Genomic DNA, 18099 nt, shown 5'->3' with positions numbered 1-18099 from the left:
AATTAGAGATATGAAAAGTGCCAGAGGAATTCTTGATGTAATGAGGTAAGTTACGTACAGACCTTTAAATAAATGTTCATAAATTAAAAAGCTTCAATTAACTTCCTGATAAGTTGGCCGTTTTTTTAAGCCTTAAAGGCTTTTAGTATTTCGAGGACAGGGTTGCGACTATACGCCGCTTTTGAGGTGGACTGCCTCAAATATAAAAATCTCAGAATTTATTGTTTTCGATACTACGCCGATTTTACTTCAATTGTTATCTTTACTGAACTTTGCCACTCTTTAAGAAGACTTCCATGCTTGACAAACAAAGAAATGCTATATTCAGTATTTATTATTTGACTGATACTTTATTTCAGAAAAATTGGACTTGAGCCAAGTTTTGAAACACATTCTACTTTATTATGTGCATATGCCACCAATGGAGATATACAAGAGATTAAAAGTGTGAGTACAATATTTTACATTACAAATAATAACTAGACATGAACTAGAATAACACGATGTGACCCTTAGGGGAGAAGAATGTTGTTGAAAAGGTGTAACATCTAAGTGCACAGCGCTCTGATCTTCCTGAAATAACGCTATATAAATGTCGCATTACATTACATTACATGGTCATTCAACACTTGGCAGATGTGAAATTACAAAAACAATTATGAACTACAAAATATACCTGTATTATTTTGCTCTGGAGGCAACATCCAGTAAAGGGTGGTAAACAGGCCACAATTTTTTAGCTACCATGGCGTCCCTATTTTCGGAATTTCTGTTGTGTGCCACGGGTGTATATGGTTTTGGTGGTAGATACATTTCCTCAATGCATTCCTTTTGGGTTATTCCATACACATGCCACATCAGTACATGAAATGTTATTCAATGCATTAGAATAGGACAAGATAGCCAACCAAACTATGTTTGGCCCCATTGAATATTTCAATTACATTCTATTTTTCATTTTGGTTCATTTATTTTTAGCTTCCAAGGAAACTAAACTTAACAATATTGTTGATTTTTAATCTGAAAAAAAATTATTAGGGGTACAAACTATAGGTGAGATGTTACCTTTCTTAATTCTCGTTCGGTACGCAAGAAAATGTACTCTGACATTACTAAACACAGCATGAACATTTGTTAAATAAAAATATTTTTTTAATTTTATATAATACAGACTTTAGATGAACTGAGGATGATTAATCAAGCAATACCAGATAAAGTTTACCTCAACATAGTTGATAGACTAGCTTGCAATGGCTATGAGAGAGAAGTTTCTACGGTAAATTTATTATGTTATTGTTAAATGTTGCTCTAAAGTAGTCCCACATTTTAGGGCTTACAGTGCATGATAAAATTAGGTATCCCAATGTACGTGCATTGTATTGTGAATTCATGAAATTCTAAAAAGTGATACTAAAATAAAAAAAATTAACTCTAAAATGAACTCCGTCGCCTAAGTATCGTTCGCAATAATGTAGGCCAGCCTAGCTAGAGATATTGCATGACTGGTTAGCTCCCAATCTGGATTGAAGTCTGCTAGTGTGAACCAGGCCATAGTAGTTAGAATGTTGAATTTAACTTTGAGTATTTAAGTAGTTTAATTTAACTCTTTAGAGTTTTATTATAGTCCGCAATCTGGCTTTTTTGTGTGCCGACTAGGCTGTGTGATATACCCATTTGTCGGCACACTGGGAGTCGGCAAACTTGCCTAGAACCCTTTCTAGTAAGGCCTGCCTTAGGCCTTGTAGCTGGATTCTAGCCTAGCCTAAACATTATTATCAATCTTCACAAATTTCAGCAACAATACAGCCATAACTATGCTAATAAAATTAAGGTTTTCAGTCTGTTATTCAGTTTGTTATTGGTGTAAGACTTATTTTAGTTATATTAATTGATGCAAATATCCTATTTCTCTTGTGTTCTGTTTATTCTGCAGATTCTTGAAAATGTAAAGTTTATTGGTGGATCCCTACAAGGTAAACTTCTCTTTAGCCTATGTTCAGGTCAAATTTCTGAGCCATTTCGTATGTCGCATTTTGAGTGTTTACTTAAGAAAAATTATAACATTTTAAAGTACCATGTTTATTGTTTGGTAGGGTTTTAGGGTGTAAGGCATTAATTCAAGGGAGGTGAGAAGCTTTGTTTTGCTATGTCTCTGTTGGAAGGGTGCTAATATACCATTGTTACCAGCTATCAAAATTCTACCCCTACAGTTACGTCCTAGTATGCCTGCCTAGTTACAGGCCTTGGCTAGGCCCAGAGCCTAGCGATTGTTGATATTAAATACTAATAACAATGCTTTGTTTCCATTTCGTTGTACGGGAGTTTCTCTAGAACTTGATTTAACCCTTTCACTGCGCAGCAATAGTCCCGTCTATGTGCGTAATATTTTTTTAAGAAAAAAAAGCCCATCTTTATCATGACATAATACTGGCCGGAGATTTTAACATTCATTACCTGTGCATCTTGTAATTTGCAATCTCGGCTTTCAGTATTTTTGACATTTTAAATTTTAACCAGACTGTTCCTTTTATTACAAGAAGGTGTAATGACTATATTAACTAGAGGGTACTCCGAGAGTACAAACCTCCGCCTACTGTAAAATTCCCCTACATAAAATGCCCCCTGAACATTTTTTTTTAAAATTGGTTTTATTAGTTCTAAGTGTAAATATGCTAACTGCACACTACAAAGTTGTGGATGACAGTGTGGTGTAATGGTTATGTACCCAGCCTCTCACAGTTAAGATCGCTGGTTCAAGTCCCACTGAGGTTTTTTTTTTTATTATTTTTTTATTTCTTTTTTGTTTTTGTTTTTTGTGGACCTTCATTTCATTTCAAAAGACATTTATTTTCCTCCATAGCAATACAGTACAAAATAATAAACAAAAATGGTAAGGAATATAAAAAATGAAATAGATGTTTGTTGGATAAAACAACAGAAAAGTGAATTTAAGAAAATTGGCTATGGAGGAAGGCATAATCCCGAGAAGATGAGGAAATCTTGTGCTGGGTATGCCTATGCAAATAAAATGGATAATTGAATAAGAGTGGAAATAAAGAGAAACAAACAAGACAAAAAAACGCACAGAAAAGGAAAAATAAAAAATAAATAAATTAATTAATTAATTAAAAAAAAATAAATAAAATAAATAAATAAATAAATAAATAAATTGATAAAAAATAGATCAATCAAATTGTAGAATCAGAAAATAAAACTCAAAAACCACAGTAGATCAATGTTCAGCAGCATAAATCAAATTGCGACATTCGATTGTTGTCTTTTTAATACTTTAACATTAGGTGTTGTTTTAATTTTTTGGAAAATAAAGAAATTGAAACAGCATTTGTAATTGGGGGTGGTAAACTGTTCATCATTGATGGACCGGAGTATCTAATACTGTTTTGAAAATAATTGGTGTTGTGGATAGGTATGTGTATATTAGTTCTAGAACGTGTAGGGTAATTGTGAATAGAAAAATTCGGAATAAACATTTTGTTTAAATGATTTGGAGAAGTGGAATGCAGGGCGGAGAATACAAATTTGCCTTGTTGCATTATGTTTATATCAATGAGTTTGAGGAGATTAAGTTTGGAAAATAAATGGGAAGAATGGGACCGCGGTGGAGCGCCAGATATAATCCTGATAGCCTTCTTTTGTATAATTTGCAGTTTACTGAGGTTGGATACGTAAGTATTGGCCCAGACAATGTTACAGTAGCTCAAATAGGGAAGAATGAGGGAGCAGTAAAGGGTTCGAAGAATATTAAGGGGTACAAATGAGGATAACCTAGAAATGATACCAACGCTTTTGGAAGTTTTATTCTCTACTTCTTTAATATGATTTTTCCATGTTAGATTGCTGTCCATAACTACACCTAAAAACTTAGCTGATTGAACACAAGGTATATCATGGTTGTCAATGGTAATTCTGTTGGCTGATAAGTCAATAGATTTTAATAGTTGTGGGGTCCCAAAGAGGATGAAGCTACATTTTTTATGATTAAGAGAAAGTTTATTAGCTGCAAAATATTGGGACAAATTTATCAAATTGGAGTTGACTGTATTGAATAAGGATTGGACATTTTTGTTAGAATAAAGAACAGTAGTGTCGTCAGCATAAAGGAAAAAATTAAGGAGCTTTGACCCTGACCCTTCAAAATTTAACCACAATTATATGATGTGTCATTGATCATTGTGGCTAAGTTTGGTGAGAATCGGATAAAAACTGTGGTCTCTAGGCAGTAAAATATTTTTTTGTTAGTTGTGACCTTGACCTATGACCTTTTCCCCTCAAATCCGAACTTGTCCGAGCTTTTTGGTCATAGATCATTGTTGCCAAATTTGGTGAGAATCGGATAAAAACTGTGGCCTCCAGGCTGTTCACAGACACACACACACACAAACACACACACAAACATACAGGGGTGAAAACATAACCTCCTTGGCGGAAGTAATTACGGCACGTCAGTGACACTACATCCGGGGTTACCTGGTAGTGACCATAATGGAATCAAACTTAATTTGAACCTGAATGTTGTCACTAGAGCCTTGGGCCTACATCACTATGTTCATCTGTGGGAAAGATTTTGGAGAGAGTTGTACCCTAATTTTCAATGCACCTATTGTTACCCGATTTAAAAATGGGAACCACAAGGGCCATCTTCCAGTCAGTGGGAACAACACTTGATTACAATGAGAGGTTGAAAAATATGGCTAAAGGTTCGCAGATATAAAGAGATATAGAGATTTTTAGCATTGAAGTACTACAAGTTCCTGGTTTCAGTTTTCAACGACAGAGGGCGCTTTAAAATTGTTAATGCAGATCCCACTGTATAGCTCCTCGGAATGAAATGAGATATGAATTCATATAAAAATGTTGTCTATCGGATGTCATGAACTTTTTACGCTCGCAGTATAAAAAAATATGTTTTTTTTCACTTGAATTATATTTTCCAGCCTTTTCTAATAGTTAAAAAAAAAATAGACCATTTCCACTTGAAATGACATCATACGAGCATGTTGAATTAGACAATTTGCGTGCGATTTAGTTAAAATTTTACAAAATATTGTCAAAATCATGCCTATTTTTAATCTATTATAGCTCCTCGGCATCAACCGTGACCCCAAACTTATAATGCAAGTAGATAAGTTGTAGATATGAATTCATGCAAGAAAAAGTATTATGCTTTTCATGAAATCTTTTTGACATTGAACATTTTTATTTATTTTCTAGAGGCTATCAACCTTATTATCTCCCTGCTTACTAAAGGACATGATGAGAGTGCATTTGTTATTGTTCGTCTTTTCACAAACTTGACCAATGATGTTACAGTTTTTCCTGGACAAGATATTAATCGCTGTAATTTTTTTATTGATCACATTGTTCAAATGAAGATGGTATAGTGCTTCATTATAATATTTTTTTGTTTCACTAACTAATATAAACAACAATTACGTAAGCTAAACTTACTTTTAAGATGGTATAGTGCTTCATTATAATATTTTTCATTTCACTAACTAATATAAACAACAATTACGTGAGCTAAACTTACTTTTTGTGAACCTAAAATAACATGATCAGCTTCAAGATGTATTTTCCCCCTGAAAAAAATAATTCTTAACAATATTTTTGTCGAATATGCCATTTTAATGTAACATAATAGTTATCCACTTTGAACTAAAATTGGATTGAAAAAAAAATGTATTTACCGAAAAAAAATGTAAGTTTAAAAAATTTGATAAAATGTTGAAGTGCTCAAAATGACCTGAAATGTAAATGAAGTTGATTAGAAATTAATTTTGTTTTATTACAGAAACTATTAAAAAGTCTGACTCGTAGGCTAGGCAATCTATCTAAAAAAACAGCCCAAAGTGAAACAAATTGCAAAATGGTCACAAATGATGAGGAGATCACAATTTGAGCATCACATCTCTGTTCATTTTTACTATAACATTTAAAATGTCACGACTTTGTAGCACCAAATGATTAAACCAGCTATCATGTTTAAAGAAAGTTATAATATGAATAATGAATAATTTGAACATCATGTATGTATGTTCTATATAAATGTTTAAAATTCTTAAATACATCAGGAAATCTTGTTTATAATTTAGAACATCAAATTGTCTTTGAAAATAAACTGCATGTGCATCACATACAGAGCATATTAAACTAAATGTCACGATGTGAAGTAACATTTGGAATGCCTGTAAATGTGATATTTTGAATTCTATTGAGAACATTGTAAAATTTAATTCTTTATTGCATATTATTTTTCTTTTCATCTTTTGATTGTGTACATTTTATTTAACTATAGCCACTGGATAAAGTTTGTATGTACATGGATGAACTAAAAGAACTTGGTCTTCATCAGTCACCATATATAATGGGTCTTCAGTGCTCTCTCAGACGGGGAGTAGAATATAAAGGTAACCTTTTTTGTATAATTTTCAATTATAATAACTGTATATGTATGTCATGTCCTGCACAAACATTTTAAATCTAAAATATTGTGTTCCACATTCTTTACTTATTTTATTACGTTTTAAATATTTTTTTTAGTACCATTTTCATTAATATTATTATGTGTGGATTTTTCTCATTCTCATATATTTTCTCATTTTTATCGTTTTAAGAATTTGTTTATATATATCATCGGGATGGAGGAAAGATAAAAAAAAGCAGAAAAAATAATATAAAATAACACCAATAAATGTGTGGCAATAAACTATTCCATATTAGCACCATGATATGAAAAACTTTTTTTTAATAGCCTTTTAAGTTTACCCAATTTTAATACATCTTTTGATTGTATTGTAACTATATTGTTCAATTCTCCTCAGAGGGAGGCTTTATTTGTATATAGGCTAGCAGCCCAAAAACTCTCTGACTAGTAAAATTTGCTAATGCCTTAAGGTCAGTTTTGCGAAACTCAGTTTTAATATTTATTCATTCTGTCTTTATACTGAATGACACTTCCAGTGCTAAAGCATGTTTGATTTCCAAAGTGGTTCAGTAGAGAACATTAACAATATAATAATAATAAAACAGTAATTTACATTAGCATTGTGCTTTGTTGTTGATACTAATTTACAATATTAACAGTTGATTGCAACTGTCCATATTGGGCCACAGCAAGAGACATGGATACTCCTGTATTCTCACCGCCTCAGGTCCTTCTTTATCGGTGGTGGTCTCATCAGCTGATATACATACAGCGAGTACGGAAGTTGCTGCAAAACAATTATATAATAAGCCACTCATAGAATGTTAACCAAAAAGAATATTGGCACGCAATTTTTCCATAAATTTTATTTTAAATATATGCTGTATTTTTTTTCTTAGATTATACATTGTCTCTGTTGGAGATGATGCACAAAAAGGTATGTGAACTTATTTTCATCTATATATAAATTTACGTAAGGGCACATTTCAAGAAATCGCGCATAACTTTTAGAACTTTATTCAATGATATAGAAAATTGGTACATACTTTATACATACATACTGATTTCTAAAAAGAAAACCAGTATACTAATTAACAGTTGGATAATTAAATTAATGATTTTTGTTACGGAATAAGAGCTAGAGTTTTCGATCGCTGTGTGTGTTTAGTGTGGTACTAATCTATACGGTATAAAAGGCAAACAAATAAGTGTTAATGTATATAAGCCCATGAAGGAATTTATAATTCTTCCATGATGAGATAAAAGATTAAGATAATCCCTAACCCCTTTGTTTTGTGTCTCAAAGTCATTGTATTTCAGTTATATACACCTACTTACTACTGTACATTTGTTTATACTGTATGGTAATCATAAATATTTGCGTACGTATCACCATTTTCAAAGATCTTTTCAATGTGTTCTAGCAATACTTTTTTGTTTTCGTACTTCAGATTACGGATGGTACCTAAAACTTAGATTTATGAAAATAACTTTTGCTCTATTTTTCATTGCATAAAGTAATAATAGAAAAAATGTTGATTACGTTGTCATTAATTACATAATAAATATATATTTTTTTAATTTGACAATAAAAAAAAAACTAACATTTTCTTGGACCAAAATAATAAACTTAACATTAACCTATATTCTTCAAAATGTTATATATTAAAGTGTAAAGTATATACAGTACTTTTACAGTGCGTCACTTTTTAAAATTTTTTAAGATGTCATCATAGAAAAAATTATATCTTTTAAAAAATCATTTATCTTTATTTAAATCGATGCATATAACCTATAATTCGTCATAGTGATGAATTAAATCTAGTTATGATTACTGTACATGCCTGTTACAAACGAAAAGAACGATTCACAAAACAAATTCTTGTTAACTGAGAGTGAAAGTTAGATACCACGATATCCAACTAGTCGCCCCCGTACTACAGTAACAAGAATCCAGAGGTCCCAAGTTAAAAAAAACACCGAAATTTTGGGTAAACAATAGAGGGCATGCTATATATAATTTTAAATTACCTAGAGGGTGCTATATAAGCTAATATTAAGGTATACACAAATCTCGAGCGTACATCATCTAGGGATATCCAATACCTGCCTATGTTCAATATAAACAATGAGTAATGCTAGACACTTTTTTCAAGCGTGATCGTTTAACCACCTACTGTAGGCCTATGATAATTCTGTTATTAAGGTAGACATTTTTTTTCACTAAACAAGTTTCATGTAAAAATTCATTTAAAAGCAAGTCTTTTTCACCTCGTTGGTGAACACCACCTTACTATTATTGATGCATTGTTGAAAGTGTGCTTGGCTTATGAGATCTAAGAAATGCTTTTGTTTAAATACTGGGCGTCGTTATAAACCGTGCCAGCAGTGTAAATGTTTGTTTTGGAAAAATGTTATTTTTAAAATATACAGTGGGTTATCTTAGATTTTGAATCTCTAGGCTATGCTTAGGCCTAAATTTTTCAGGGGACAATAGAGCCAATTTCAGCTATCTGCATTAAAAATCAAAGAAAATCGGAAAAAACACAATTTAATTTCATAGGTCGCACTGACTGCTTTATTTTTTTCTCTGTGTCTTTCTTGTAGGAAATTCCGATAAAAGGTATCTACTTCTATCCATTAATGGTATTTGAGGCCAGTCAAAAGAACAATCAAGGTATGTATAAGAATTTCTGGTTTTCACCAGGCTATTTTATTTATTAAAAATTATGTAACTTAAGCAAATTTACCCCTTGACCTCATAGTTTTAGAGGGCTTAGAAGGTATTGAAATATCTGTATATCTAAACCTATGTCTGAGCAAGTCTTAATGTGTCAACTTTTCTCGACATCAGAGCATTTTTGTAGCTTACCGTTGTTGACTTTTCTTGACATCAGTATGATTACAGTTTTATTTAAAATATGAGGCCTGGCATCACACTTTTGAAACATTTATGATTTAGCATTGAAGTTCAAAGTTTGAAAAACGGCCTAACCAATTAGTCCGGCAGCCAAGGGGTTTAACCTTGCAATGTTTTTTATATTTTTTTTTTTGATGGATTTTAATTTTCGATACCATCAGAATGAAGATTTTTTTTACTGGACGGCTGTCAGCATTGAGCAATTTGCATAATTGCCATAAACAAAATGGCCGCTATTTTTTATAAAACATGCTTATATCTCTGGAAATACTGGACGTTTCACAATGTATATGTTTATATTAGCTCTAACAGAAATTTCTTTGTAAAATTGACCGGAAAGCCCATTTTTAGCAATTTTGAGTTATCTAAGTAACGACAGACCGGAGAGAATTAAAAATAGGAGCAAATTGTTCCCATTTATATTCAGTTTAACAGATGATATTGCTTGAAAATGACCGGAAGTTTAGTTATGTTTTACATAATTTAATACGTTTATTCTATATTATAATAACATAAATTAATAAATATTTGTCGTAGGGAGCCAATTTTGGTGTCAAATTGTTCGCAATATATATGTTTATACTTGTCATAATGCTCAAAATGTCCTGAAAATTGATTAGAAATTAATCGTGCGCATTTTGAAATTTCAAATATAATGCGTACCCGTGTAATTATTTGCGTAGAGCGCCATTTTTATTATGTCAAAAGTTGTATGAGTTATGCCAGCGGGCATTTGGTTGACTGTGTAGGTAAAGAGGTTGCTAAGAAAGTTTCTGGGAACGAGAGACAAAGCCATCAGAGACCCGATTATTCACTTAACTTCTTGGTTGCTGTGGTATGCTGCTGATACCTTTCAATAAATATCCTGAGTGAGGTTAAAGTTGCAGCCTTTCATAGTTGTCCCGGGAATCATTAGCACAATTGTTGGTATCATGCCATATTCAAAGTCGGTCATTATATTATCTTGTTCGTGTATGGTATGATTTTGCAATGAATCGTTTGACTTGACGAAAAATGGTTTGGTTTGACAATGAATGATTTCACTTGACAATGAATTGTTTGAATTGATGACGACCGATTGAACTTCACGATGAATGATTTAGTTTTACATTGGATTTTTACATGGAATGGTTTGTGTTGGGTAATCACTGGATATTAGTATTCAGAATACTGGTTCTCATGCCTGTAAAAGACTTTTAAACAGTGCAATGATTTTTGCTAGGTGTTTTAAATTTGCTGAAAGCAGCAGTGCAGATGAAAGCACCTATTACAAATGACATGATAAAGATGTATATACTGCCAGCCATAGAAGGATCCACTGAAGATATCATTCAGGAGTTAAAGGTTAGAGAACGTTTTGTTTTCTCTGTATAGCAATATATTTGAACTACCATATTGTGTCTAATAAATGCCCACTCTGATATTTTTCCCATATTGCAATGAGTTCTCAATAGAGAATTGCATGTGTAACCAGTCCATAGGAGCCTGACGACCTTGAATTAGTAAAGGAAAATAATAATTTTACAATGATTTACCTGCCTGGTGACATTTGTAAAGCATTTTATTATGACCAAACTAGGCTAATTGTAAGCTGGGCCATCCACAGTCTATCGGTTCTGCTTTGTTTACTTCCGCTCTGCTGTGTGTCGCAGGAAAGATTGCTGCATTTAGCACACTATTACGCTCAACACTATAATTGTTATTTGGCAGGGATGGACCGTACCACTGGGACACAGGCATGCAGGGTTTCCCCTTTTATTCTCTCTCTGTAAAAAAAGTTGAGCGCGAAATGTATGCTTGTTTTGATCAGCAATGATCCGCATCCGCATGAACAAAAGTCGACCTAAAGGCGACATAAAATTTTATCTTAGTTCTTCAGACCACAATAAAATGAATATGAAACGTGACTTGCGCACGATTTTATGAATTTAAATGATTGATCATAGATTAAAAGTCATTTTGAATTGACACTTTAAAAATTTAATTCATATCAAGAGTCAACTTTCTGTGGATTAAAAACGACATGTTTCCCACAAAGTTATGCGCGCATGCTCATTTAAAATTTTAAAATGCAGAAAATTAATTTCTAATCAATTTTCTATATGTTTCAAGACATTTTGAGCATTTCAAAATGTTCAATATTTTATGCCGTTGCATGCACGCGTGCACACAGCTTGTACATAGCATAGAAAGGCCGTTTTGCAATTGATTTTTGTTCTTCATGCCTTCTGTGATAGATTTTTATGAATTTTAATTGCAGAATAATGACGCATGTGCACGCTAAACTTTAAAAACCGTGCGCTTAAAAATTGCAAATTTAATGCAAATTTATGAAAAAATATGCCTATTTTAAATCTATTATAGCGCTTCAGGAAGACTGTTGACCCACTTATTTTGAAAGCAATGAGTAGATATGAATTCATGTAACGTTATCAAATGGCCACTTAAATGAAAAAAAATGGATTTTTCTCTATTTCATCATAGCTCATCACATTTAATAGAACGCATCTCGCTTATTTGTATTCCATTTTCCCCCAGTTTTTAATATTGTCTAGGTTAATCATTTATCTTTCGCATGATTTACAACTATTTTAATTGGGTGGGTCACTTATTTTCATCTTTACAGTAAATTTCAATATGTTATAGCTTGTCGGAATAAAAAGTGATACTCATGATTAAAACGTTTTCTAGAAGCTGTTGAATTGTAGATACGAATTCATGTAAACATCAATCAGATGTTGTGACGTCATCATATGGCCAATTAAATTTTAAAAATCGGATTTTCTTCTTTTGCGTCATATGTTCATCACATTTAAAAGAGCACGCATCTCGATTCTATGTGTCAGAATTTCTTCAACATTTTAATATGTTGTTGCTAAAACAATTATCTTCCGTAACTGTTCTTCATGTTTAATTTTGATGACGTTATCGTGCATTACAAATTTGAATAAAATGTACGTCCAGTATTTAAACTATGGTAAACGGTATGTAGATATACAGTATTATACCTGTATATACTATAAGGCACAAAATAGACAGAATTTAGCACCAACATTGTTATCAGGTCATAATCTTTTTCTGTTCGCATTTTCTAGAGTACGTGCACGTGGCGGATAACTAACTCGTTAAATTGACTAGTTCCTCTTTTCATCCCGAAACTTTCAACATCGAAGAAAGTTTTTCAATGCTTCAACATTCCATAGCTTTATATTGTCAATCGATATTTCTTGATCTTCATTTATTTTGATCGGATTATTAAATTAAATAGATTTTCTTTTCTCGCTGTTTGCTCATCAATAGTACAATAAAATGTGCTTTCCTTGTGACTCTGCATTGCGAGAGACTTGTTTATCACAAATGACCTCTTGACCTATGATGTCATGCACTGCATGAGCTAACTGTGACCTGGCTTATTAAACATCACACAGGAGCCTCGGTCCCTGCAGGAATCTGGTTTAATTATGTTAATATAAAACAACATTTTTCTCACATTTTTAGTATTAGTAGTCAATTTTACAAATACTTTTTGTTTGTGCTTATTTTTAGGAAATTGGTATTGACCTTGATGTTACTCTTCTTACTGCTGTGTGCCGACAAGAAGCCAGTAAAGGAAATTTGGCAAATGTTCACCAAATAGGTTTGAATATTTTGTATTCTATTTTTTATGTTTATTGAGTCAATAAATAATTAGACAGTTAGGTTAGACACTTTCCTGCAATTTTTAAGTATTGTAAAAATGCATACATATTACTTTAAAAACATTAAACCAGGCCATTCCTTGTCTTAAATGTACATTTTATGGTTAATTTTGATAAAAAGACTGAGAAAAAGCAATGCACTACCTAAGTAGCTCACATCAAATGTACTCTTGTCTTAGACCTAGCTGGTAAACAAAGATTACATACGAACATCATACGCTAGGTATAGGTCTAGCCTGCCGTTGTCTAGTTGATGCATTAATTGTTTTTTTTTGTGAATACCCAGTTATTAGAATCAACTTTTTTAAAACATTTTTGCCATTTAAAGATTAAAACAATTACTGCAATAGGCCCATATAGTTTTTAGTCACGGGTAACACGACTCTACAGCTCACTATGTCGGTCACTCACTAACTTGAGCACGCGACTGCAGCCATGTATATGGCCTTGTTTTTATAAACATAAAATGCAGTTAGATTTTAAAAAGCGTACCACATTTTATACTATCTTAAAAAGATCACCTATTGTACACAATACTTTTTGTTAGTTATCTGCACTTGACGGATATTGTCTTATTTTATTTCCGTCAAATCAGGAAAAAGCCTACTGCGAGCGCGGTACTCGGACGATAATACTATAAATGTTATATTGTTATATATATAGTTATATTACATAGCCTATGTAAATACGTGAACGTTCTTTTCCAGACCGATATAAGTATCTCGCCTGGAGCAATAGTTTTCTCTCTCTCTTTAGATAGATGTTACAATTAATGTCTCAAAAAGTTCAGATTTGGTAGGCCTATCTTGTTCACCAAATGATAGGGCTCCAGCCGGTTAAAATCGGAATACACTGCACAATGTGGAGCTATTGTTGAACACTTACATTTTATCATGTGACCCACAATCGTCCAATCAAATGACAGGAATCTATTTAGGTGTTATATATTAGTGTTATATATTTGTAGTATGTACAGGTATACAATGTTTTTTTTTTCTCAAATCAATCTCTTTATTCATCAATGCAACACACATAACAAAAGAAAGAGTAATACATTTAATGACGATAAAAGGAACCTCCAAGAAACCCCAAGGGGCTTGTGATAGGAGGCCCACTATAGTTACATTAAGATAAATAATAAATAAATATATATATAATAATAATAAATATAAAAGCCCATGTATATTTCAGTTCAAATTATTTTTTTTTTCCAGTTGAAGATTATCCTAATATACAGGTTGGACTATTTAGGACAAACATCTGTGAAGGATTTGTCAAGTAAGTACCAATAACTAATATAATTTCTTTTCATCCTTTAAAAATGATTTATTTGACCACTGATAAAACGAGTGGTCTTATGCGAGCAAACCAAACATTAAATGTTATCAGGGCCTTCATTACCAACGCCAAGGAGGTTATGTTTTCACCCCTGTTTGCTTGTTTACAGTGGCCACAGTTTGTATCCAAATCACACCAAACTTGGATATGATCATCTATGACCCAAATTCTCGCCAGAGTTCGATATTTGTTTATAAATGTTACCATATTACAAAATTAAACCTCCCCCTCGAATAAGTACCTCCCTCCGCCTAAAACCCTACCCAGCAATAAACACGGTGCATTACAGAGTGGTAAAGTTACAATTTGTTATGCTTACAAGTTTTAGAGATATCCTGCAAACAAAAATTGTGGAAAGAAAAAAGAATAACACAGAAGATGAAAAAAAAGATCCATACAATCACAAGGTGATCGATCATTTTATTCTAAATGATCACCTAATAAAATTCTCATATGACAGTCCATTCAGGAATTATGATTTTGTATCGCGCCATGCCTTTAGAACGGAAGCAATTAGGTAACTGTATCATGCGGATGCTTATAGTTTAATAAGACTGAAAAAATGAGAATTGGGAAATTTGGACGGGACATGCACAAACCGCAAAGCACATCTTAGAGAAGAGAATGCTTTTGTATTGAATATTAGTTTGATTTTTTTCTGTGTATCGTTTTATCGTGTATCTCCCCCAACTCCCAAAACTTAAAAAATAAAAAAAAAAAAGGTTTACAGATGATTATGAAGTGTTTTTGTTTTTCAGAAATCCTGATGTTCATTCTTTGATGAAGTTGTGGAAATATAGCTTGTCTCATTTTGAGGAAAGTGAATCGATGAGTAAACCAGGTATTATCCCATTTTGTTCACATATGATTTGTAGCTTTATGCAGGGTTCGTACGTGTCCTTAAATTCCTTGAAAGTCATGGAAAGTCCTTGAAATTTTAATGATTTAAAAACACAGAACACTAATAAAAGTATTATTTAATTTTGTTAAAGACCCCTTCCCTGCAATTTTGGACGTTTTTTGGAAAATAATACATATATATCACTTTAAAAACATTAAACCATGTCATTTCTTGTCTTAAATGTACGTTTTATGGTAAATTATGATAAAAAGTGAGAAACAATGCACTACCTAAGTAGCTCGCGGCGATCGACCTCTCGTGGACGGTCTTAGGCCTAGCCTAGCTAGGCTTAGTTTTGTAGGCCTAGCTGGTAAACATCGGTAACGTACGAACATCGTACGCGAGCTATATACCTAGCCTGATGTTGTATAGTTGCTGCATTAATTGTCTTTCTATTTTTGCCAGACTCCGTTGATACAAATTGGGGAAAACCCGGTATTTTCGCTGAAAAGTTAGGAGTCTTCCATTTGTTTTGGCCTCACGATCGATCGAAAAGTGGGCGAATTACAGGTGAAAAACAAAAATATCAATCCGCGCGCAATGCATTTTGGGATTTATAGCGGGCCGCTATAATTATTAGAATCGACTTATTTTTCACATTTTTAACCGTTTAAAGACGAAAAAAGTTATCGCAATAGGACCATATAGTATTATTTTTACATTAAATATAGTTTGTGATCTTAAATTAGATCTAAAAAACGTAGGGAATGGGGCTTTAAATGACACCCCTAGATGGCCGGAAATGGTACTCGCACATGTAAAATTCGCCAGAAATTTATACTGCATAGTGAGATTGGTTTAATTTAATCATTTATTTTGTCATTTTTTCATGGAAGTGATTGACTTTGTTAAAACTACAAAATTTATGATTTTATTAATCTTCATTTTTTATCTTTAATCAATTACACATTAAGTTTCCCGAGCTACTGTACCTTTTTTGTTTGTGTGTATTTTTTAAACAATTTTATACTGTTTTAACACTGTAATAGTTTTAGGTCATCAACCACATTCAAACTGTAGTTTTTTGTTGATTTGTCATTTTATCTTTTAATGTAATTTAATCTGTATTTCATCAATTTTCTTTGGAAAAACTAGATTTAATTCGCCACTATGACGAATTATAGGTTATATGCATTGATTTAAATAAAGATAATTGATTTTTAAAAGATATATTGATTTTCTCAGAATCTTTAATTATTTATAATATATGAAGATGATCATCTTGCTAACGCAAATACAATAGCCGGTATCACAATCCGATCAAAGATCCCTCTGCGCATAATTTCATAAACCACATTTTTTACATAATAATAAAGACATAAGTTACTTTTTATCTAGATTTCATTATAAATCATGTGCATAATCTATACACTAAGAAATAAAATTTAACAAACAATACGGATAATCTTATTTTGTTTCATTTCCCAAGGTGAAACTCGATCTCAGTACCTTGAATACGAGCACAAACCACTGAGCCATACACAACTTAAGTTGTAGAAAGATTCCTCCGTGTATTTACTATGCAGTAACCACTTTGGTGCTGATTACATACCGCAATGAATTTGTTACTATGATGCAGTCTTTAAAAATGTAACAATTTTGAACTGCAAAAATCTGTGCACTCATGGACATTTTAGAAACGCTTAAAATTGCCTGAAAGTGAAACATAGTCTATTTTCATCGAAATTTTTTTGACAATTTTGAAAATTACGCACGTAATTGTATTACCATATGATGAAATGTTATGAGTACCAAATTTTGTTTAATTGTGATTCATGCTTGTGAAGATATGATTACAAAATGGATTTCGTTAAATCGCGCGTAGACCACGTCATTTTTGATTGTGCACCATGAAAACATAACCACATCGATTCCTGGCCATTAGGAATAAACTCTGAAAAATTGACTTAGCTAGATACATAAACTGATATCAAGATAATTGACGGACAAAATAGTGCTAAGGAAAGAATAAATAAACTAGAGGGTACTCCGAGAGTACAAACCTCCGCCTACTGTAAAATTCCCTACATAAAATGCCCCCTGAATATTTTTTTTTTACATTTTTTTTATTAGTTCTAAGTGTAAATATTGTTAACTGCACACTACAAAGTTGTGGATGACAGTGTGGTGTAATGGTTATGTACCCAGCCTCTCACAGTTGAGATCGCTGGTTCAAGTCCCACTGAGGTTTTTTATTATTTTTTTATTTCTTTTTTTTTAGTTTTTTGTGGACCTTGATCTTTGACCCTGACCCTTCAAAATTTAACCACAATTATATGATGTGTCATTGATCATTGTGGCTAAGTTTGGTGAGAATCGGATAAAAACTGTGGTCTCTAGGCAGTAAAATAGTTTTTTGTTAGTTGTGACCTTGAACTATGACCTTTTCCCCTCAAATTCGAACTCGTCCGAGCTTTTGGGGCATAGATCATTGTTGCCAAATTTGGTGAGAATCGGATAAAAACTGTGGCCTCCAGGCTGTTCACAGACACACACACAAACACACACACAAACATACAGGGGTGAAAACATAACCTCCTTGGCGGAGGTAATAAAGATTCTGACAGAATCAATAAGGTTATATGCATGATAATGCATATAACCTAAATAGTAGTTTTTCCCTGGGTTTGCCCTGTCTGTCACAAATGTTCTCGCCACTCAACTCATAAGCATTCATTAGGGCTTGCAAGGACCAAGCCCAACCGGGATCATGTCAACAGATGTGTTGTCGGTCATTATCTGGACCTAGAAACCATCAAATCTGTGTTGTGAAGAATAAGGACACGCATCCCAATAT

General features: G+C 32.6%; 1 protein-coding gene across 1 annotated transcript in view; it reads left to right on the top strand.

Moving 5' to 3' along the window:
• LOC144851978 (leucine-rich PPR motif-containing protein, mitochondrial-like) overlaps nt 1–18099 on the top strand; it is a 37168-nt gene that overhangs the window by 7305 nt on the left and 11764 nt on the right. Inside the window, exons 6-17 of the mRNA XM_078709656.1 lie at nt 7–45; nt 360–447; nt 1172–1276; nt 1934–1973; nt 5233–5396; nt 6317–6428; nt 7345–7382; nt 9053–9122; nt 10588–10709; nt 12912–13002; nt 14278–14341; nt 15160–15242. Coding sequence (XP_078565782.1) covers nt 7–45; nt 360–447; nt 1172–1276; nt 1934–1973; nt 5233–5396; nt 6317–6428; nt 7345–7382; nt 9053–9122; nt 10588–10709; nt 12912–13002; nt 14278–14341; nt 15160–15242 — 1016 coding nt within the window. The remainder of the gene's footprint in view (nt 1–6; nt 46–359; nt 448–1171; nt 1277–1933; nt 1974–5232; nt 5397–6316; nt 6429–7344; nt 7383–9052; nt 9123–10587; nt 10710–12911; nt 13003–14277; nt 14342–15159; nt 15243–18099) is intronic.

The sequence above is a fragment of the Antedon bifida genome, chromosome 9, assembly GCF_963402885.1.
Source record: "Antedon bifida chromosome 9, ecAntBifi1.1, whole genome shotgun sequence".
Taxonomy (NCBI): Eukaryota; Metazoa; Echinodermata; class Crinoidea; order Comatulida; family Antedonidae; genus Antedon; species Antedon bifida.
Note: the sequence above shows the minus strand (reverse complement) of the source record. Positions and strands in the feature narration are given on the sequence as shown.